The sequence below is a fragment of the Littorina saxatilis genome, linkage group LG9 (genome assembly GCF_037325665.1).
Source record: "Littorina saxatilis isolate snail1 linkage group LG9, US_GU_Lsax_2.0, whole genome shotgun sequence".
Taxonomy (NCBI): Eukaryota; Metazoa; Mollusca; class Gastropoda; order Littorinimorpha; family Littorinidae; genus Littorina; species Littorina saxatilis.
In genome coordinates this window covers 67318949-67342035 of record NC_090253.1, presented here as the reverse complement: position 1 = coordinate 67342035, position 23087 = coordinate 67318949, and the positions used below count along the sequence as shown (strand labels likewise).

The following is a 23087-nucleotide window of genomic DNA, read 5'->3' as shown; positions in this document are numbered from 1 at the left end:
AACTAAAAAACTAAAACTCTCTCATACACAAACACTACCGAACCAACAAATTTTGACCCTGAGCACGGAAGGAGAGAAAAACTACAGAATTTCAACACACCTTGCCGTTCGAGGACTGACCACCGTAGAACCCTTGAAGCCACACCAAGACAGCTGGAACACAACTTGTCTCCGGGGTCGAATAAAACATCAACACGCCGGTCGGCCGGATAGAGCATTCACATCAACCATCCGTTCTCTTCAAGTTTTACACAGCAGTGACCTTCGAGCCTGTGACTCGTTCACGCATCACGCAACCCCACGTGCGTGAATACACTCCCGCGATTGGCTGTCCATAGCCACGGACACACACCGAGTCACTGTATAGGCACCCATCTGAGCCAAAACCGCACGAAACCCAACTCATGCACGAATTACAAATAATTCATGGCTGGACTTGGGCAGAGTTTGTGACACGTGATACCCACTGATCCTGTCCCACTGCGGCGTGATACTCACTGATCCTGTCCCACTGAGGTGTGATACTCACTGATCCTGTCCCACTGCGGAGTGATACCCACTGATCCTGTCCCACTGCGGAGTGATACTCACTGATCCTGTCCCACTGCGGAGTGATACCGACTGATCCTGTCCCACTGCGGAGTGATACTCACTGATCCTGTCCCACTGCGGAGTGATACTCACTGATCCTGTCCCACTGCGGAGTGATACTCACTGATCCTGTCCCACTGCGGAGCGATACTCACTGATCCTGTCCCATTGCGGAGTGATACTCACTGATCCTGTCCCACTGCGGAGTGATACTCACTGATCTTGTCCCACTGCGGCGTGATACCCACTGATCCTGTCCCACTGCGGCGTGATACCCACTAATCCTGTCCCACTGCGGAGTGATACCCACTGATCCTGTCCCACTGCGGCGTGATACCCACTGATCCTGTCCCACTGCGGAGTGATACCCACTGATCCTGTCCCACTGCGGAGTGATACCCACTGATCCTGTCCCACTGCAGCGTGATACCCACTGATCCTGTCCCACTGCGGAGTGATACCCACTGATCCTGTCCCACTGCGGAGTGATACTCACTGATCCTGTCCCACTGCGGAGTGATACTCACTGATCCTGTCCCATTGCGGAGTGATACTCACTGATCCTGTCCCACTGCGGAGTGATACTCACTGATCCTGTCCCACTGCGGCGTGATACCCACTGATCCTGTCCCACTGCGGAGTGATACTCACTGATCCTGTCCCACTGCGGAGTGATACTCACTGATCCTGTCCCACTGCGGAGTGATACTCACTGATCCTGTCCCACTGCGGCGTGATACTCACTGATCCTGTCCCACTGCGGAGTGATACTCACTGATCCTGTCCCACTGCGGAGTGATACCCTCTGATCCTGTCCCACTGCGGCGTGATACCCACTGATCCTGTCCCACTGCGGCGTGATACTCACTGATCCTGTCCCACTGCGGAGTGATACCCACTGATCCTGTCCCACTGCGGAGTGATACCCACTGATCCTGTCCCACTGCGGAGTGATACCCACTGATCTTGTCCCACTGCGGAGTTATACTCACTGATCCTGTCCCACTGCGGAGTGATACCCACTGATCCTGTCCCACTGCGGTGTGATACTCACTGATCCTGTCCCACTGCGGCGTGATACCCACTGATCCTGTCCCACTGCGGGGTGATACTCACTGATCCTGTCCCACTGCGGAGTGATACCCACTGATCCTGTCCCACTGCGGAGTGATACCCACTGATCCTGTCCCACTGCGGAGTGATACCCACTGATCCTGTCCCACTGCGGGGTGATACTCACTGATCCTGTCCCACTGCGGAGTGATACCCACTGATCCTGTCCCACTGCGGCGTGATACCCACTGATCCTGTCCCACTGCGGAGTGATACTCACTGATCCTGTCCCACTGCGGCGTGATACTCACTGATCCTGTCCCACTGCGGCGTGATACTCACTGATCCTGTCCCACTGCGGTGTGATACTCACTGATCCTGTCCCACTGCGGAGTGATACCCACTGATCCTGTCCCACTGCGGAGTGATACTCACTGATCCTGTCCCACTGCGGTGTGATACCCACTGATCCTGTCCCACTGCAGAGTGATACCCACTGATCTTGTCCCACTGCGGCGTGATACCCACTGATCCTGTCCCACTGCGGAGTGATACCCACTGATCCTGTCCCACTGCGGAGTGATACTCACTGATCCTGTCCCATTGCGGAGTGATACTCACTGATCCTGTCCCATTGCAGAGTGATACCCACTGATCCTGTCCCATTGCGGAGTGATACTCACTGATCCTGTCCCACTGCGGCGTGATACTCACTAATCCTGTCCCACTGCGGAGTGATACTCACTGATCCTGTCCCATTGCGGAGTGATACTCACTGATCCTGTCCCACTGCGGCGTGATACCCACTGATCCTGTCCCACTGCGGCGTGATACCCACTGATCCTGTCCCACTGCGGAGTGATACCCACTGATCCTGTCCCACTGCGGGGTGATACTCACTGATCCTGTCCCACTGCGGCGTGATACCCACTGATCCTGTCACACTGCGGAGTGATACTCACTGATCCTGTCCCACTGCGGCGTGATACTCACTGATCCTGTCCCACTGCGGCGTGATACCCACTGATCCTGTCCCACTGCGGCGTGATACTCACTGATCCTGTCCCACTGCGGAGTGATACCCACTGATCCTGTCCCACTGCGGGGTGATACCCACTGATCCTGTCCCATTGCAGAGTGATACTCACTGATCCTGTCCCACTGCGGGGTGATACTCACTGATCCTGTCCCACTGCGGCGTGATACCCACTGATCCTGTCCCACTGCGGCGTGATACCCACTGATCCTGTCCCACTGCGGCGTGATACCCACTGATCCTGTCCCACTGCGGAGTGATACTCACTGATCCTGTCCCACTGCGGCGTGATACCCACTGATCCTGTCCCACTGCGGCGTGATACCCACTGATCCTGTCCCACTGCGGAGTGATACCCACTGATCCTGTCCCACTGCGGCGTGATACTCACTGATCCTGTCCCACTGCGGAGTGATACTCACTGATCCTGTCCCACTGCAGAGTGATACTCACTGATCCTGTCCCACTGCGGGGTGATACTCACTGATCCTGTCCCACTGCGGCGTGATACCCACTGATCCTGTCCCACTGCGGAGTGATACCCACTGATCCTGTCCCACTGCGGAGTGATACCCACTGATCCTGTCCCACTGCGGAGTGATACCCACTGATCCTGTCCCACTGCGGAGTGATACTCACTGATCCTGTCCCACTGCGGAGTGATACCCACTGATCCTGTCCCACTGCGGAGTGATACCCACTGATCCTGTCCCACTGCGGCGTGATACCCACTGATCCTGTCCCACTGCGGCGTGATACCCACTGATCCTGTCCCACTGCGGAGTGATACCCACTGATCCTGTTTCACTGCGGAGTGATACCCACTGATCCTGTCCCACTGCGGCGTGATACCCACTGATCCTGTCCCACTGCGGCGTGATACCCACTGATCCTGTCCCACTGCGGAGTGATACCCACTGATCCTGTCCCACTGCGGCGTGATACCCACTAATCCTGTCCCACTGCGGAGTGATACTCACTGATCCTGTCCCACTGCGGAGTGATACCCACTGATCCTGTCCCACTGCGGCGTGATACTCACTGATCCTGTCCCACTGCGGTGTGATACTCACTGATCCTGTCCCACTGCGGAGTGATACCCACTGATCCTGTCCCACTGCGGAGTGATACTCACTGATCCTGTCCCACTGCGGAGTGATACCCTCTGATCCTGTCCCACTGCAGAGTGATACCCACTGATCCTGTCCCACTGCGGCGTGATACCCACTGATCCTGTCCCACTGCGGAGTGATACCCACTGATCCTGTCCCACTGCGGAGTGATACCCACTGATCCTGTCCCACTGCGGCGTGATACTCACTGATCCTGTCCCACTGCGGCGTGATACCCACTGATCCTGTCCCACTGCGGAGTGATACCCACTGATCCTGTTTCACTGCGGAGTGATACCCACTGATCCTGTCCCACTGCGGCGTGATACCCACTGATCCTGTCCCACTGCGGAGTGATACCCACTGATCCTGTCCCACTGCGGAGTGATACTCACTGATCCTGTCCCACTGCGGAGTGATACTCACTGATCCTGTCCCACTGCGGGGTGATACTCACTGATCCTGTCCCACTGCGGCGTGATACTCACTGATCCTGTCCCACTGCGGAGTGATACTCACTGATCCTGTCCCACTGCGGCGTGATACTCACTGATCCTGTCCCACTGCGGCGTGATACTCACTGATCCTGTCCCATTGCGGAGTGATACTCACTGATCCTGTCCCATTGCGGAGTGATACCCACTGATCCTGTCCCACTGCGGCGTGATACTCACTGATCCTGTCCCACTGCGGTGTGATACTCACTGATCCTGTCCCACTGCGGAGTGATACCCACTGATCCTGTCCCACTGCGGAGTGATACCCACTGATCCTGTCCCACTGCGGCGTGATACCCACTGATCCTGTCCCACTGCGGAGTGATACTCACTGATCCTGTCCCACTGCGGCGTGATACCCACTGATCCTGTCCCACTGCGGAGTGATACTCACTGATCCTGTCCCACTGCGGCGTAATACCCACTGATCCTGTCCCACTGCGGAGTGATACTCACTGATCCTGTCCCACTGCGGAGTGATACTCACTGATCCTGTCCCATTGCGGAGTGATACTCACTGATCCTGTCCCACTGCGGAGTGATACTCACTGATCCTGTCCCACTGTGGTGTGATACTCACTGATCCTGTCCCATTGCGGAGTGATACTCACTGATCCTGTCCCACTGCGGAGTGATACTCACTGATCCTGTCCCACTGCGGCGTGATACCCACTGATCCTGTCCCATTGCGGAGTGATACTCACTGATCCTGTCCCACTGCGGAGTGATACTCACTGATCCTGTCCCATTGCGGAGTGATACTCACTGATCCTGTCCCACTGCGGCGTGATACCCACTGATCCTGTCCCACTGCGGCGTGATACCCACTGATCCTGTCCCACTGCGGAGTGATACCCACTGATCCTGTCCCACTGCGGGGTGATACTCACTGATCCTGTCCCACTGCGGCGTGATACCCACTGATCCTGTCACACTGCGGAGTGATACTCACTGATCCTGTCCCACTGCGGCGTGATACCCACTGATCCTGTCCCACTGCGGCGTGATACTCACTAATCCTGTCCCACTGCGGAGTGATACCCACTGATCCTGTCCCACTGCGGAGTGATACCCACTGATCCTGTCCCATTGCGGAGTGATACTCACTGATCCTGTCCCACTGCGGAGTGATACTCACTGATCCTGTCCCACTGCGGCGTGATACCCACTGATCCTGTCCCACTGCGGCGTGATACCCACTGATCCTGTCCCACTGCGGCGTGATACCCACTGATCCTGTCCCACTGCGGAGTGATACTCACTGATCCTGTCCCACTGCGGCGTGATACCCACTGATCCTGGCCCACTGCGGCGTGATACCCACTGATCCTGTCCCACTGCGGAGTGATACCCACTGATCCTGTCCCACTGCGGAGTGATACTAACTGATCCTGTCCCACTGCGGCGTGATACTCACTGATCCTGTCCCATTGCGGAGTGATACTCACTGATCCTGTCCCACTGCGGAGTGATACTCACTGATCCTGTCCCACTGCGGCGTGATACCCACTGATCCTGTCCCACTGCGGAGTGATACTCACTGATCCTGTCCCACTGCGGAGTGATACTCACTGATCCTGTCCCATTGCGGAGTGATACTCACTGATCCTGTCCCATTGCGGAGTGATACTCACTGATCCTGTCCCACTGCGGAGTGATACCCACTGATCCTGTCCCACTGCGGAGTGATACTCACTGATCCTGTCCCACTGCGGAGTGATACCCACTGATCCTGTCCCACTGCGGAGTGATACCCACTGATCCTGTCCCACTGCGGAGTGATACCCACTGATCCTGTCCCATTGCGGAGTGATACTCACTGATCCTGTCCCATTGCAGAGTGATACTCACTGATCCTGTCCCATTGCGGAGTGATACTCACTGATCCTGTCCCATTGCAGAGTGATACCCACTGATCCTGTCCCATTGCGGAGTGATACTCACTGATCCTGTCCCACTGCGGAGTGATACTCACTGATCCTGTCCCACTGCGGAGTGATACTCACTGATCCTGTCCCACTGCGGCGTGATACTCACTAATCCTGTCCCACTGCGGAGTGATACTCACTGATCCTGTCCCATTGCGGAGTGATACTCACTGATCCTGTCCCACTGCGGCGTGATACCCACTGATCCTGTCCCACTGCGGCGTGATACCCACTGATCCTGTCACACTGCGGAGTGATACCCACTGATCCTGTCCCACTGCGGAGTGATACTCACTGATCCTGTCCCACTGCGGCGTGATACCCACTGATCCTGTCCCACTGCGGAGTGATACCCACTGATCCTGTCCCACTGCGGAGTGATACCCACTGATCCTGTCCCACTGCGGCGTGATACCCACTGATCCTGTCCCACTGCGGAGTGATACTCACTGATCCTGTCCCACTGCGGCGTGATACCCACTGATCCTGTCCCACTGCGGAGTGATACTCACTGATCCTGTCCCACTGCGGCGTAATACCCACTGATCCTGTCCCACTGCGGAGTGATACTCACTGATCCTGTCCCACTGCGGAGTGATACCAACTGATCCTGTCCCATTGCGGAGTGATACTCACTGATCCTGTCCCACTGCGGAGTGATACTCACTGATCCTGTCCCACTGCGGTGTGATACTCACTGATCCTGTCCCATTGCGGAGTGATACTCACTGATCCTGTCCCACTGCGGAGTGATACTCACTGATCCTGTCCCACTGCGGCGTGATACCCACTGATCCTGTCCCATTGCGGAGTGATACTCACTGATCCTGTCCCACTGCGGAGTGATACTCACTGATCCTGTCCCATTGCGGAGTGATACTCACTGATCCTGTCCCACTGCGGCGTGATACCCACTGATCCTGTCCCACTGCGGCGTGATACCCACTGATCCTGTCCCACTGCGGAGTGATACCCACTGATCCTGTCCCACTGCGGGGTGATACTCACTGATCCTGTCCCACTGCGGCGTGATACCCACTGATCCTGTCACACTGCGGAGTGATACTCACTGATCCTGTCCCACTGCGGCGTGATACCCACTGATCCTGTCCCACTGCGGTGTGATACTCACTAATCCTGTCCCACTGCGGAGTGATACCCACTGATCCTGTCCCACTGCGGAGTGATACTCACTGATCCTGTCCCATTGCGGAGTGATACTCACTGATCCTGTCCCACTGCGGAGTGATACTCACTGATCCTGTCCCACTGCGGCGTGATACCCACTGATCCTGTCCCACTGCGGTGTGATACCCACTGATCCTGTCCCACTGCGGCGTGATACCCACTGATCCTGTCCCACTGCGGAGTGATACTCACTGATCCTGTCCCACTGCGGCGTGATACCCACTGATCCTGGCCCACTGCGGCGTGATACCCACTGATCCTGTCCCACTGCGGAGTGATACCCACTGATCCTGTCCCACTGCGGAGTGATACTCACTGATCCTGTCCCACTGCGGAGTGATACTCACTGATCCTGTCCCATTGCGGAGTGATACTCACTGATCCTGTCCCACTGCGGAGTGATACTCACTGATCCTGTCCCACTGCGGCGTCATACCCACTGATCCTGTCCCACTGCGGAGTGATACTCACTGATCCTGTCCCATTGCAGAGTGATACTCACTGATCCTGTCCCATTGCGGAGTGATACTCACTGATCCTGTCCCATTGCGGAGTGATACCCACTGATCCTGTCCCACTGCGGAGTGATACCCACTGATCCTGTCCCACTGCGGAGTGATACTCACTGATCCTGTCCCACTGCGGAGTGATACCCACTGATCCTGTCCCACTGCGGAGTGATACCCACTGATCCTGTCCCACTGCGGCGTGATACCCACTGATCCTGTCCCACTGCGGAGTGATACTCACTGATCTTGTCCCACTGCGGAGTGATACCCACTGATCCTGTCCCACTGCGGAGTGATACCCTCTGATCCTGTCCCATTGCGGAGTGATACTCACTGATCCTGTCCCATTGCAGAGTGATACTCACTGATCCTGTCCCATTGCGGAGTGATACTCACTGATCCTGTCCCATTGCAGAGTGATACCCACTGATCCTGTCCCATTGCGGAGTGATACTCACTGATCCTGTCCCACTGCGGAGTTATACTCACTGATCCTGTCCCACTGCGGAGTGATACTCACTGATCCTGTCCCACTGCGGCGTGATACTCACTAATCCTGTCCCACTGCGGAGTGATACTCACTGATCCTGTCCCATTGCGGAGTGATACTCACTGATCCTGTCCCACTGCGGCGTGATACCCACTGATCCTGTCCCACTGCGGCGTGATACCCACTGATCCTGTCACACTGCGGAGTGATACCCACTGATCCTGTCCCACTGCGGGGTGATACTCACTGATCCTGTCCCACTGCGGCGTGATACCCACTGATCCTGTCACACTGCGGAGTGATACTCACTGATCCTGTCCCACTGCGGCGTGATACTCACTGATCCTGTCCCACTGCGGCGTGATACCCACTGATCCTGTCCCACTGCGGCGTGATACTCACTGATCCTGTCCCACTGCGGAGTGATACCCACTGATCCTGTCCCACTGCGGAGTGATACCCACTGATCCTGTCCCATTGCGGAGTGATACTCACTGATCCTGTCCCACTGCGGAGTGATACTCACTGATCCTGTCCCACTGCGGCGTGATACCCACTGATCCTGTCCCACTGCGGGGTGATACCCACTGATCCTGTCCCACTGCGGCGTGATACCCACTGATCCTGTCCCACTGCGGAGTGATACTCACTGATCCTGTCCCACTGCGGCGTGATACCCACTGATCCTGTCCCACTGCGGCGTGATACCCACTGATCCTGTCCCACTGCGGAGTGATACTCACTGATCCTGTCCCACTGCGGCGTGATACCCACTGATCCTGTCCCACTGCGGGGTGATACCCACTGATCCTGTCCCACTGCGGAGTGATACTCACTGATCCTGTCCCACTGCGGAGTGATACTCACTGATCCTGTCCCACTGCGGAGTGATACTCACTGATCCTGTCCCACTGCGGGGTGATACTCACTGATCCTGTCCCACTGCGGAGTGATACCCACTGATCCTGTCCCACTGCGGAGTGATACCCACTGATCCTGTCCCACTGCGGAGTGATACCCACTGATCCTGTCCCACTGCGGAGTGATGCTCACTGATCCTGTCCCACTGCGGAGTGATACCCACTGATCCTGTCCCACTGCGGAGTGATACTCACTGATCCTGTCCCACTGCGGAGTGATACCCACTGATCCTGTCCCACTGCAGAGTGATACCCACTGATCCTGTCCCACTGCGGCGTGATACCCACTGATCCTGTCCCACTGCGGAGTGATACCCACTGATCCTGTCCCACTGCGGAGTGATACCCACTGATCCTGTCCCACTGCGGCGTGATACCCACTGATCCTGTCCCACTGCGGCGTGATACCCACTGATCCTGTCCCACTGCGGCGTGATACCCACTGATCCTGTCCCACTGCGGCGTGATACCCACTGATCCTGTCCCACTGCGGAGTGATACCCACTGATCCTGTCCCACTGCGGCGTGATACCCACTGATCCTGTCCCACTGCGGCGTGATACCCACTGATCCTGTCCCACTGCGGAGTGATACCCACTGATCCTGTCCCACTGCGGCGTGATACCCACTGATCCTGTCCCACTGCGGCGTGATACCCACTGATCCTGTCCCACTGCGGAGTGATACCCACTGATCCTGTTTCACTGCGGAGTGATACCCACTGATCCTGTCCCACTGCGGCGTGATACCCACTGATCCTGTCCCACTGCGGCGTGATACCCACTGATCCTGTCCCACTGCGGAGTGATACCCACTGATCCTCTCCCACTGCGGAGTGATACCCACTGATCCTGTCCCACTGCGGCGTGATACCCACTGATCCTGTCCCACTGCGGAGTGATACTCACTGATCCTGTCCCACTGCGGCGTGATACCCACTGATCCTGTCCCACTGCGGAGTGATACTCACTGATCCTGTCCCACTGCGGCGTAATACCCACTGATCCTGTCCCACTGCGGAGTGATACTCACTGATCCTGTCCCACTGCGGAGTGATACTCACTGATCCTGTCCCATTGCGGAGTGATACTCACTGATCCTGTCCCACTGCGGCGTGATACCCACTGATCCTGTCCCACTGCGGTGTGATACTCACTGATCCTGTCCCATTGCGGAGTGATACTCACTGATCCTGTCCCACTGCGGAGTGATACCCACTGATCCTGTCCCACTGCGGAGTGATACTCACTGATCCTGTCCCACTGCGGAGTGATACTCACTGATCCTGTCCCACTGCGGGGTGATACTCACTGATCCTGTCCCACTGCGGTGTGATACTCACTGATCCTGTCCCACTGCGGAGTGATACTCACTGATCCTGTCCCACTGCGGCGTGATACTCACTGATCCTGTCCCACTGCGGTGTGATACTCACTGATCCTGTCCCACTGCGGAGTGATACCCACTGATCCTGTCCCATTGCGGAGTGATACCCACTGATCCTGTCCCACTGCGGCGTGATACCCACTGATCCTGTCCCACTGCGGCGTGATACCCACTGATCCTGTCCCACTGCGGAGTGATACTCACTGATCCTGTCCCACTGCGGAGTGATACTCACTGATCCTGTCCCATTGCGGAGTGATACTCACTGATCCTGTCCCACTGCGGAGTGATACTCACTGATCCTGTCCCATTGCGGAGTGATACTCACTGATCCTGTCCCACTGCGGCGTGATACCCACTGATCCTGTCCCACTGCGGCGTGATACCCACTGATCCTGTCCCACTGCGGCGTGATACCCACTGATCCTGTCCCATTGCGGAGTGATACTCACTGATCCTGTCCCACTGCGGCGTGATACCCACTGATCCTGTCCCACTGCGGTGTGATACCCACTGATCCTGTCCCACTGCGGCGTGATACCCACTGATCCTGTCCCACTGCGGAGTGATACTCACTGATCCTGTCCCACTGCGGCGTGATACCCACTGATCCTGTCCCACTGCGGAGTGATACTCACTGATCCTGTCCCACTGCGGCGTCATACCCACTGATCCTGTCCCACTGCGGAGTGATACTCACTGATCCTGTCACACTGCGGAGTGATACTCACTGATCCTGTCCCATTGCGGAGTGATACTCACTGATCCTGTCCCACTGCGGAGTGATACTCACTGATCCTGTCCCACTGCGGTGTGATACTCACTGATCCTGTCCCATTGCGGAGTGATACTCACTGATCCTGTCCCACTGCGGAGTGATACTCACTGATCCTGTCCCACTGCGGCGTGATACCCACTGATCCTGTCCCATTGCGGAGTGATACTCACTGATCCTGTCCCACTGCGGTGTGATACCCACTGATCCTGTCCCACTGCGGAGTGATACTCACTGATCCTGTCCCACTGCGGTGTGATACCCACTGATCCTGTCCCACTGCAGAGTGATACTCACTGATCCTGTCCCACTGCGGAGTGATACCCACTGATCCTGTCCCACTGCGGAGTGATACCCTCTGATCCTGTCCCACTGCGGAGTGATACCCACTGATCCTGTCCCACTGCGGAGTGATACCCACTGATCCTGTCCCACTGCGGAGTGATACCCACTGATCCTGTCCCACTGCGGCGTGATACCCACTGATCCTGTCCCACTGCGGAGTGATACTCACTGATCTTGTCCCACTGCGGAGTGATACCCACTGATCCTGTCCCACTGCGGAGTGATACCCTCTGATCCTGTCCCATTGCGGAGTGATACTCACTGATCCTGTCCCATTGCAGAGTGATACTCACTGATCCTGTCCCATTGCGGAGTGATACTCACTGATCCTGTCCCATTGCGGAGTGATACCCACTGATCCTGTCCCATTGCGGAGTGATACTCACTGATCCTGTCCCACTGCGGAGTGATACTCACTGATCCTGTCCCACTGCGGAGTGATACTCACTGATCCTGTCCCACTGCGGAGTGATACTCACTGATCCTGTCCCACTGCGGCGTGATACTCACTAATCCTGTCCCACTGCGGAGTGATACTCACTGATCCTGTCCCATTGCGGAGTGATACTCACTGATCCTGTCCCACTGCGGCGTGATACCCACTGATCCTGTCCCACTGCGGAGTGATACTCACTGATCCTGTCCCACTGCGGAGTGATACCAACTGATCCTGTCCCACTGCGGGGTGATACTCACTGATCCTGTCCCACTGCGGCGTGATACCCACTGATCCTGTCACACTGCGGAGTGATACTCACTGATCCTGTCCCACTGCGGCGTGATACTCACTGATCCTGTCCCACTGCGGTGTGATACCCACTGATCCTGTCCCACTGCGGCGTGATACTCACTGATCCTGTCCCACTGCGGAGTGATACCCACTGATCCTGTCCCACTGCGGAGTGATACCCACTGATCCTGTCCCATTGCGGAGTGATACTCACTGATCCTGTCCCACTGCGGAGTGATACTCACTGATCCTGTCCCACTGCGGTGTGATACCCACTGATCCTGTCCCACTGCGGAGTGATACTCACTGATCCTGTCCCACTGCGGTGTGATACCCACTGATCCTGTCCCATTGCGGCGTGATACCCACTGATCCTGTCCCACTGCGGAGTGATACCCACTGATCCTGTCCCACTGCGGAGTGATACTCACTGATCCTGTCCCACTGCGGAGTGATACTCACTGATCCTGTCCCATTGCGGAGTGATACTCACTGATCCTGTCCCACTGCGGAGTGATACTCACTGATCCTGTCCCACTGCGGAGTGATACCCACTGATCCTGTCCCATTGCGGAGTGATACTCACTGATCCTGTCCCATTGCGGAGTGATACCCACTGATCCTGTCCCACTGCGGAGTGATACTCACTGATCCTGTCCCACTGCGGCGTGATACCCACTGATCCTGTCCCACTGCGGCGTGATACTCACTGATCCTGTCCCACTGCGGAGTGATACCCACTGATCCTGTCCCATTGCGGAGTGATACTCACTGATCCTGTCCCACTGCGGAGTGATACTCACTGATCCTGTCCCACTGCGGCGTGATACTCACTGATCCTGTCCCACTGCGGAGTGATACTCACTGATCCTGTCCCATTGCGGAGTGATACTCACTGATCCTGTCCCACTGCGGAGTGATACCCACTGATCCTGTCCCACTGCGGCGTGATACCCACTGATCCTGTCCCACTGCGGCGTGATACTCACTGATCCTGTCCCACTGCGGAGTGATACCCACTGATCCTGTCCCACTGCGGTGTGATACTCACTGATCCTGTCCCACTGCGGAGTGATACCCACTGATCCTGTCCCACTGCGGAGTGATACTCACTGATCCTGTCCCACTGCGGAGTGATACTCACTGATCCTGTCCCACTGCGGAGTGATACCCACTGATCCTGTCCCACTGCGGAGTGATACTCACTGATCCTGTCCCACTGCGGCGTGATACCCACTGATCCTGTCCCACTGCGGCGTGATACTCACTGATCCTGTCCCACTGCGGATCGCTGTCTCCCAGCCCTTCTTCCTGGCTTGACGTATTGGCTGACTAATTCTTAGCTGCCCTTCTTCTTCTGCGTTCGTGGGCTGAAACTCCCACGTACACTCGTGTTTTTAGCACGAATGGATTTTTACATGTATGACCGTTTTTACCCCGCCTTTTAGGCAGCCATACGCCGCTTTCGGAGGAAGCATGCTGGGTATTTTCGTGTTTCTATAACCCACCGAACTCTGACATGGATTACTGTATCTTTTCCGTGCGCACTTGGTCTTGTGCTTGCGTGTACACACGAAGGGGGAGTAAGGCACTAGCAGGTCTGCACATAAGTTCACCTGGAAGATTGGAACATTCGTGGGGGCCCGGGTAGCTCAGGTGGTAGAGCACTGGACTTGTGATCGAAAGGTCGCTGGTTCGAATCCGGGCCGGGACGGACACGGGTCAACTTTATATGCAGACCCAGAGACGGTATCCATCTCCCACCCCCGTGTCACCACAATGGCACGTTAAAGATCTTGGTCATTCTACCATAAGTGCAGATGGCTGATACCACCTAAACACGCAAACATCAAAAAGCCGTGAGGGCGCAAATCTCTCGAATCGTATAAACCAATTCATGTCCAATATGGGCAATTAAGACCTGACGGACAATAAGCCCCTTAAAATGTACTACTTACTGGAAAATTCTCCACCTTAACCCACCGGACGTTGCCGGGATTCGAACCCACGACCTTCAGCTTTGGAGGCCGGCGTCTTACCACCAGGCCATTGCACCCGTCCTTAGCTGGCCGTCAATATCGTGGGTCGTTAGCTGGCCTTCAATATCGCGGGTCGTTAGCTGGCCTTCAATATAACTGTCCCCGTTTCTTTGACGTGAGAATTGTCGAGTGACGCGAGTGGGGCGAGAAAGTAGCGTTTCTTGGGCACATCACGCCACGAGGAATGCTAGGATTTGACGTGAGAATTGTCGAGTGACGCGAGTGGGGCGAGGAAGTAGCGTTTCTTGGGCACATCACGCCACGAGGAATGCTAGGATTTGACGTGAGAATTGGCGAGTGACGCGAGTGGGGCGAGGAAGTAGCGTTTCTTGGGCACATCACGCCACGAGGAATGCTAGGATTTGACGTGAGAATTGGCGAGTGACGCGAGTGGGGCGAGGAAGTAGCGTTTCTTGGGCACATCACGCCACCAGGAATGCTAGGATTTGACGAGAGGCGGCGAGCATGCCTTGGAGATGCTCACTATATACTGACGCGAGAAAACAACGCCGCCGTACTGCTTCCAATCCAATTGGCAGTTCATGATCGTTTTCTGACCAGTGCTGACGACCTTTTTCGGTATCAATCAATGGTGTTTTATTCTTGCGTAGTTAGCATATCAAACTGCTTCATATTAGCTCTCGCTGTCTTGCGTAGCGAGGGGCTAGCCGCAAGGAATTATCGCGTGAAAGAAACGGGGGACTGTTCCGTACCATGAAGGTTGGGATTGACGTGGTTCCAGGTGTAGATAGATTTTTTCCGTTGCCTTGGATCAGGCGCGAGGATAGGTTCGCCGGTCAGACTTGCACCTCGTTTCTTAACAAGAGCGCCCTCGGAAGTCGCTTTCTGTGCTTGGGAAACGACATGCTTTTGTGCGGGCGGATTCAAGATGGCGGACGACTGTCAGCCAATGAGCGATGATCGAGTTTGACAGACGAAACAGGCATTGACTACAAGCGATGATCGAGTTTGACAGACGAAACAGGCATTGACTACAAGCGATGATCGAGTTTGACAGACGAAACAGGCATTGACTACAAGCGATGATCGAGTTTGACAGACGAAACAGGCATCGGTTTCAAGCGATGATCGAGTTTGACAGACGAAACAGGCATTGACTACAAGCGATGATCGAGTTTGACAGACGAAACAGGCATTGATTACAAGCGATGATCGAGTTTGACAGACGAAACAGGCATTGACTACAAGATTGACAGGCATTGACTACAAGATTGACAAGCTTCGGAGAACAATCGATCAGCAGCCCTTCGTCCCGTCCCCACCCTCCCCCTCCTTCTCCGGCTTCCCCCTCACGTGCTTTCAGCCTGTCACTCAAAACCACGTCAAGCGACTCATCACCAAGACGGCCATCAAGACCTGCGAGCTAGATCCCCTGCCAGGCTTCCTCTTCACCAAGTGTCTGGACAAGCTCCTGCCGTCTATCACAGATATCATCAACATCTCCCTGGCCACAGGCGTCGTTCCCGACTGCTTCAAGTCTGCCGTTGTCCGCCCACTCATCAAGAAGCCCGGCCTTGACGTCAACGAGTTGAAGAACTACCGTCCTGTGTCCAACCTGCCCTTCCTCTCCAAGCTTCTGGAGCGTATCATCCTGGAGCAGTTGAGCGCCCACCTGTCTCGGAACTCGCTGATGCCAGTGTACCAGTCAGCGTACCGCCCTCACCACAGCACCGAGACGGCGCTCCTGCGAATCACCACGGACCTCCTGAACGCAACAGATAGCGGTCTCGTCTCTGCCCTTGTGCTGCTGGACCTTTCCGCGGCCTTCGACACGATCGACCATCAGCTACTCGTCGATCGCCTCAGTTCCACGTTCGGCATTCACGACACCGCCCTCTCTTGGTTCCGGAACTACCTCCAGAACCGCTCTCAGACTGTCACCACTGATTCGTTCTCTTTTCAGCCTGTCCCTGTCCGCTTCGGCGTCCCACAAGGGTCTGTCCTCGGCCCTGTCCTTTTCACCCTGTACACCCAACCCCTGTCCCTGGTCATCGAACGCCACGGCATGAACTACAACTCCTTTGCCGATGACACGCAGCTCCAGAACAGCGCCAAGCCGGAGGATGTTGACCATCTCCTGGGATCCATCTCCAGTTGTTTCACTGACATCAAGAACTGGATGACTGAGAACAAGTTGAAGCTGAACAGTGAGAAGACGGAGGCCCTTCTCGTTGGAACACGACAGAAGATTACTTCCCTCACTGTGACCGACCTCCAGCTGGATGACGCGACTGTTCCATTCTCCCCTGCTGTCAAGAGCCTTGGCGTCTTTCTCGACTCCACTCTCTCCATGCAGACACACATCTCCTTCATCATCAAGACCTGCTTTTTCCACCTACGACGCATCGCCTCCATCCGTCGCTACCTCACCCACGACGCCTGTGTCAAGCTGGTTGTCTCCTTCATCTTCAGTCGTCTGGACTACTGCAACTCCCTTCTGGCTGGCCTCCCCGCCTCATCCATTCATGGCCTACAACGAGTCCAGAACGCTGCTGCCAGGCTGACGTTGAGGAAGACGAAGCGAGACCACATCACCCCCCTACTTCGCTCCTTGCACTGGCTCCCTGTCAACACCCGAATCTCCTACAAACTGTCCACTCTCGTCTACAAGTGTCTCAACGACTCTGCTCCCGAGTACCTTCAACCCTCCCTGGACCTGTACACCCAGCCCTCCGACCGTCCCCTTCGTTCTGCTGCTGACCCACTCCGCCTTCACATCCCTCGCTCGAAACTCGCATCTGCTGGTCAGCGTGCATTCCCCTCCGCGGGCCCCTCCGTCTGGAACTCCCTGCCGCTTGAGCTTCGCCAGAGCCCCTCTCTTGACGCGTTCAAGAGTAGGTTGAAGACTCAGTTCTTCCCGTAGCTGGCTGTGACTTTCATGTTCGACGTGTTGTGTTGTGCCCCAAAAGACATTCTTGTGCTGTGCTCTGTGAGAGGTGTTTTCTTTGTGTTTAATATTATTTTATTTGGACACAGATATTGATGTGTACATTGTTGTTAAACACTTGTTTGTGGTATGTTTATCAGGGTTTGCTAGTGTGTGATAGGGTTCGTGTCCGTCTGTAGATGTTAGTTTCTTTGTTAGTCCTGTGTTGACAACTCTTCGACAAGCGCTTAGAACTGTACCCACGGAATACGCGCTATATATGCTTCATATTGATTGATTGACAAGCGAAGACATTTGTGATGACAAAGTCGTAGAATACGATCGTTATAGGAAACATTTTCAGTCAAAGTTTACTTCAAAATGATCTAGAGTTAAACTACTTTTTCATCATTTCTTACTTGGTGTAATTTATGCGCTTGAACCGTCGTATTAAAGACAGTGTCGTCGTCGAAATGAAACCAAAACACTACGGCCGTCATTGTTGTCTCGTGTGCACTACCTCGCAAAGCCGCCGCGCGGCGCCGCTGAGCGTCCACGGAAGAAAAAGGGTTTCCGGGACGTTTTACACTGCGAAACGGCCTGCTGTCTGTCTGGGAATCACGCACGTCACAGGATGGTTCGACAATTTTAAAATGTTGCAGATATGAGGGCCTGGGGTCTAAATTATTAACGAGCGCGCATTATGGTACTGAAATACATGGTTTTAACACGTTTTGTTTTTGATTATTAGTTATCGTTAGATTTGACTGCGATATCCAGATTTATCTGTGCCAATGTCTCGCAAGCCTGAATAATATCAGATCGCCTGAATAATATCAGATCTCGGCTCACGCCTCGATCTGATATGATTTCAGCTTTCTCGACATTGGCACTGATAAATCTGGATATCGCAGTCAAATCTAACGATAACGATTTTATCGCATTCCATTTCAGAAGAAGAACCCATTAACCCCAGTCTAAGAAATCGGTCAAGCGCAAGGGAGGCTACTGCCATGTTGCTAATGTTGGATTGTCTGTTCCTGCTTTCGCAATTTTGCTGCTATAACTTTCATTTTTCAAATACTCTTTCGTTTTCTAAGACGTAAATAAGGCATCGAAAAACAACAAAGAAAAGAAAAATATTATGTAAACAGATCACACAAAAAAGGTTCAGTTCAGGAACACGGAACAGCCTTTGCGGTTACTTGCAGTCTTTTAGACTTCAAAGGCTTGCAATTCTAAACGATGGCAGGAACTGAAGTGCCCCGGACTGTATCAGTGAAGTCCTCTGGCTCATTTTCTGTGTAGAAGACAGCTTCCAGTTCTTAGTCGATAATTTTGTCGAATCGCCAACTGCAGACGACACAATATTCCAAGACAACTTTCAAAGATGGCGTCTTCCGATAGCCTTCGTGACTGTTTTGAAGTTGGTGAGGTTTGTGTGTGGATTTTGCATGGCTACGACAAAGAGGGATGGGACAGTGATTCATGCTGGAGCAAAACGTTTAAATCGGCTGCTCATTTCCAGCCTTTACGTGAGTGATGAGCGCTGATACCCTGCAAGAGAACTCGCTTCTTGCTCCAAAGTTCAGTTTGTTTACGGCTGTTCCAATCGCCTCCCTCGGTAAGATTAAAACATACCATTCTACTACTTCTCTGTTAAAGGTGGGTGGAAAAAGTGTGTATATATTCATTACACAGCAATTACTTTCCTTTTATAAATTTGCGCTTTAAAATAATGGGAGACTTGTGTTTCCTTCAAGTGAGATTTTTTTCTTCAAAATTACAATTGGAAAACTACTTCCTGCACGATATCAAATTCACTAGGAACTTCCTCTGCGATATCAATTGATATACAGTTCCTAGTTGACCAATGACAACAGGTGTTTTTGTCATGTGATCAGTAAAAATGCGATAAATGAAGTTATATTGACCGCACACAGTATGTTAGCGTGTAAGAGCCGTGCTGAAGATATAATAATAATAATAATAATAATAATAATAATAATAATAATAATAATAATAATAAATGAGCATTTATATAGCGCAACATCATAACTTTACAATTATGCTCTTTGCGCTTGACACGTTTAAAATTAAAACACAGTTATACAAGCATTTACATCTACATTCATAGTCAACAACGCTTAATTAAAAGCATACACCATCAAACATACATTACAAAAGATTCTTCCACAAACTAAGTAATAAAAACATGAATAAAATAGGTAGTAAAAAACAAGGAAATACCAGCTGAATACCCTTAATCAAACAGAACATGTTATCAACAATGCTGAAAACAGTCCTAGATGTTTATATACATTATCACTAAAACAACAAATACACTACATGTGTTTAAGTTGTATTAGAGCAGAAAGATTTGCTTCTAACTGGAACATCGACTCAAGCTATTTATCAAATTACAAGCTAGTCTAGACCCTACTGTTTACAGTAAGAACAATTGAAACATACTTCAACATGGCTCCTACGCCCAATGCCATTTGATATGGTCTACACAACATGGCTCTTACGCCCTGTGCCATTTGATATGGTCTACACAACATGGCTCTTACGCCCTGTGCCATTTGATATGGTCTACACAACATGGCTCTTACGCCCTGTGCCATTTGATATGGTCTACACAACTTGATTCACGTGAAAAACAACAAAGAATGCAAAAGACATATATGTTAGTCACGTAATACGCTCTCATTCATAATGTAGACCAAAGGACCTCATATCTGCAACATATTAGGGTTGTCCAACCTTCCTACGACAAGAGTACTGGCAGACAGGCCTGACCGACCAACCGACCATCGCGCACGATCCAGAGCAAGTGAAAAATAGCGACCCTCTCTCTCCCCCCTTTTCTGTCACCCCGTTTCTATTCTCTCTCTTGCTCTCTCTCTCTCTCGCTCTCTCTCTCTCTCGCTCTCTCTCTCTCTCTCTCTCTCTCTCTCTCTCGCTTTCTCTCTCTCGCTCTCTCTCTCTCTCTCGCTCTCTCTCTATTTTCTCTCTCTCGCTCTCTCTCTCTCTTGCTCTCTCTCTCTATTTTTTCTCTCTCTCGCTCTCTCTCTCTCGCTCTCTCTCTCTCTCTCTCTCTCAGTCTCTCTCTCTGTCTCTGTCTCTCTCTCTCTCTCTCTCTCTCTCTCTCTCTCTCTCTCTCTGTCTCTCTGTCTCTCTCTCTCTGTCACCCCGTTTCTATTCTCTCTCATGTGATGCTGGCAGAACTTCAGAGTGGAGATGCGGCGCCTGGGAGACTTTCTGGAGCGAAGTCCCAGTGACGACCTGTTGGCCCTGGCAGAGTCCCGCTGTCACATCGACAACATGCGGGCAATGAAAGGCACACACTTCATGGATGTAGACGGCAATCCTATTATGTATCGGAAAGGTGAGCTTATCAGGGTGTGTGTGTGTGAGTGTGTGTGTGTGATTGTTTGTGTGTGTGTGTGTGTGTGTGTTTGTGTGTTTTGTGTGTGTGTGTGTGTGTGTGTGTGTATGTCTGTGCGTGTTTGTTTTTCTGTGTGTGTGTGTGTGTTTGTTTGTCTGTGTGTGTGTGCGTGTGTGTGTTTGTATGAATGTGTGTGTGTGTGTGTTTGTGTGTGTGTGTGTGTGTGTGTCTGTGTGTCTGTGTGTGTGTGTGTGTGTGTGTGTGTGTTTGTTTGTTTGTCTCTGTGTGTATACACTCTTAAAAAAAGTTAGGGATCGGTTGAAAAAACGGATCTAATTATAAAAAATTGCCAAAAAATTAAACATCGACATAATAATTAAAAGATTAATGTGTTTGAATTACAAATGAACAATGAGTCTTGACCTAGAATTTTGTTTGGCAGGCAGAGTTATTTCCCTTTGTGGGACTTCTCAAAAGCTTCTGCATTTTGGAAGAAAAAGGGTGTTTTTTATAGCCCCATGAAATTTGCGGAACGCATGCCAGGGCAAAAGGTTGTGATGCACGTGCTACAACAGGGTCATGGCTATGAACATCGCTCACCAGCTTGTGTTTAAAGGTTGACACGCTGACATAATTATGCACAGTAGCAACATGCCCCCACGAAAAAAACTGAGCGATTTGGATAACGGAAGGGCAATAGGATGGCTACAAGACGGTGTTGCTGCCAGGCAAATGGCCCAGAGGCTTGCAGTGGCTCCCTCTGTTATCATCAGACTAAAACAGACATTCCAAGCAACTGGAAGAGTGCAGGAGCGACAACGTTCTGGTCGGCCCAGAGTCACCACACAAAGAGAGGATCGCTTCATTCAGAGGCAGGCCATGCAACAAAGATTGGCTTCGGCAAACAACATTAGGCAACGCCTATACAAGCTACCACCAACACTGTTGTTAGTGGTCAGACGATCCGAAACCGCTTACACAACTTTGGCTTGCGTGCAAGGCGTCCAGTCCGAGAAACAACCCTGACTGCTAATCACCGAGCAGCTCGCCGAGCCTGGTGCACTCAACATGTGAGGTGGCAACGTCAGCAGTGGGCTCAGGTGTTGTTTAAAGATGACTCCCGCTTTTGCTTGGAACCTGCTGATGGTCGCATCCGAGTGTGGAGGCGTCGCGGAGAGCGCTTCGCAGAAGGCGCTGTTCTGGAACGACAGCGTTTTGGCGGAGGCTCTGTGATGGTCTGAGTGTATGTGTGTGTGTGTGTGTGTGTGTGTGTGTGTGTGTGTGTGTGTGTGTGTGTGTGTGTGTGTGTGTGTGTGTGTGTGTGTGTGTCTGTTTCTGTGTCTGTTTCATTAATGTTGACTCTGAAGTTCTGTGTGTGTTGGTGAAAGAGAGAGAGAGAGAGACAGACAGACAGACAGACAGACAGACAGACAGACAGACAGACAGACAGACAGACAGAGACAGAAAGGAAGACAGAGAAAGACAGAGACTGGGGTGAAAACAAATACCACTCACACACTCACACACACACACACACACACACACACACACACACACACACACACACACACACACACACACACACACGCACACACGTACACCAACATACACACACACACACACGCACAAACACAAACACGCATAAGTCAAATGTATTGGTTTTTTGTAACACTACTAGACCTGGTACAGTTCCCCATAGATACAGGTCTTTGTTTCCGTGTCTTGCAGGCCTAGTGGGAGACTGGAAGAACACCTTCACTGTGGCCCAGAACGAGGCTTTTGATGACGTCATGCGGAGCGAGACACGTGACCTCAAAACTAAATTTGTGTTTGAAGTCTGACAGCACCAACAAGAAGATGGCGGACTTTTGACTCAAAGGATGGAAACAGTTGACCATCCACATTTCAATAAGATAGGAATGTTGCTGTATTACGTTTACAATTGGCCATGCACTTTTTTTTAAAGTACTGTTTTATCAAAAGAGAGAAAACACATTGAGTTTCATAAAAAAAACAATCAGTTCTTGTTGCAGACTTTTTGGATGGTGTTGCAGTTTAACAATTGATCGTCCGCTCTTAAGTTATCGTTAAAAATGTTTGTGAGTCTGTATTTTTGAAGGATAGTCCCAAGAGTTGACAGATTTCACTTTAAAACGAACATTGTCTTTAGAAATATTTGTGAATATCAGTTTGTATTTTGAAGGGTAGAA

General features: G+C 52.6%; 1 protein-coding gene across 1 annotated transcript in view; it reads left to right on the top strand.

Annotated features, from left to right (window-relative positions):
* LOC138976897 (sulfotransferase 1A2-like) overlaps positions 1-22755 on the top strand; it is a 53623-nt gene extending 30868 nt beyond the window's left edge. Inside the window, exons 5-6 of the mRNA XM_070349792.1 lie at positions 20715-20877; positions 22606-22755. Coding sequence (XP_070205893.1) covers positions 20715-20877; positions 22606-22718 — 276 coding nt within the window. The 3' untranslated portion in view covers positions 22719-22755. The remainder of the gene's footprint in view (positions 1-20714; positions 20878-22605) is intronic.
* The last annotated feature ends 332 nt before the right edge of the window (positions 22756-23087 follow it).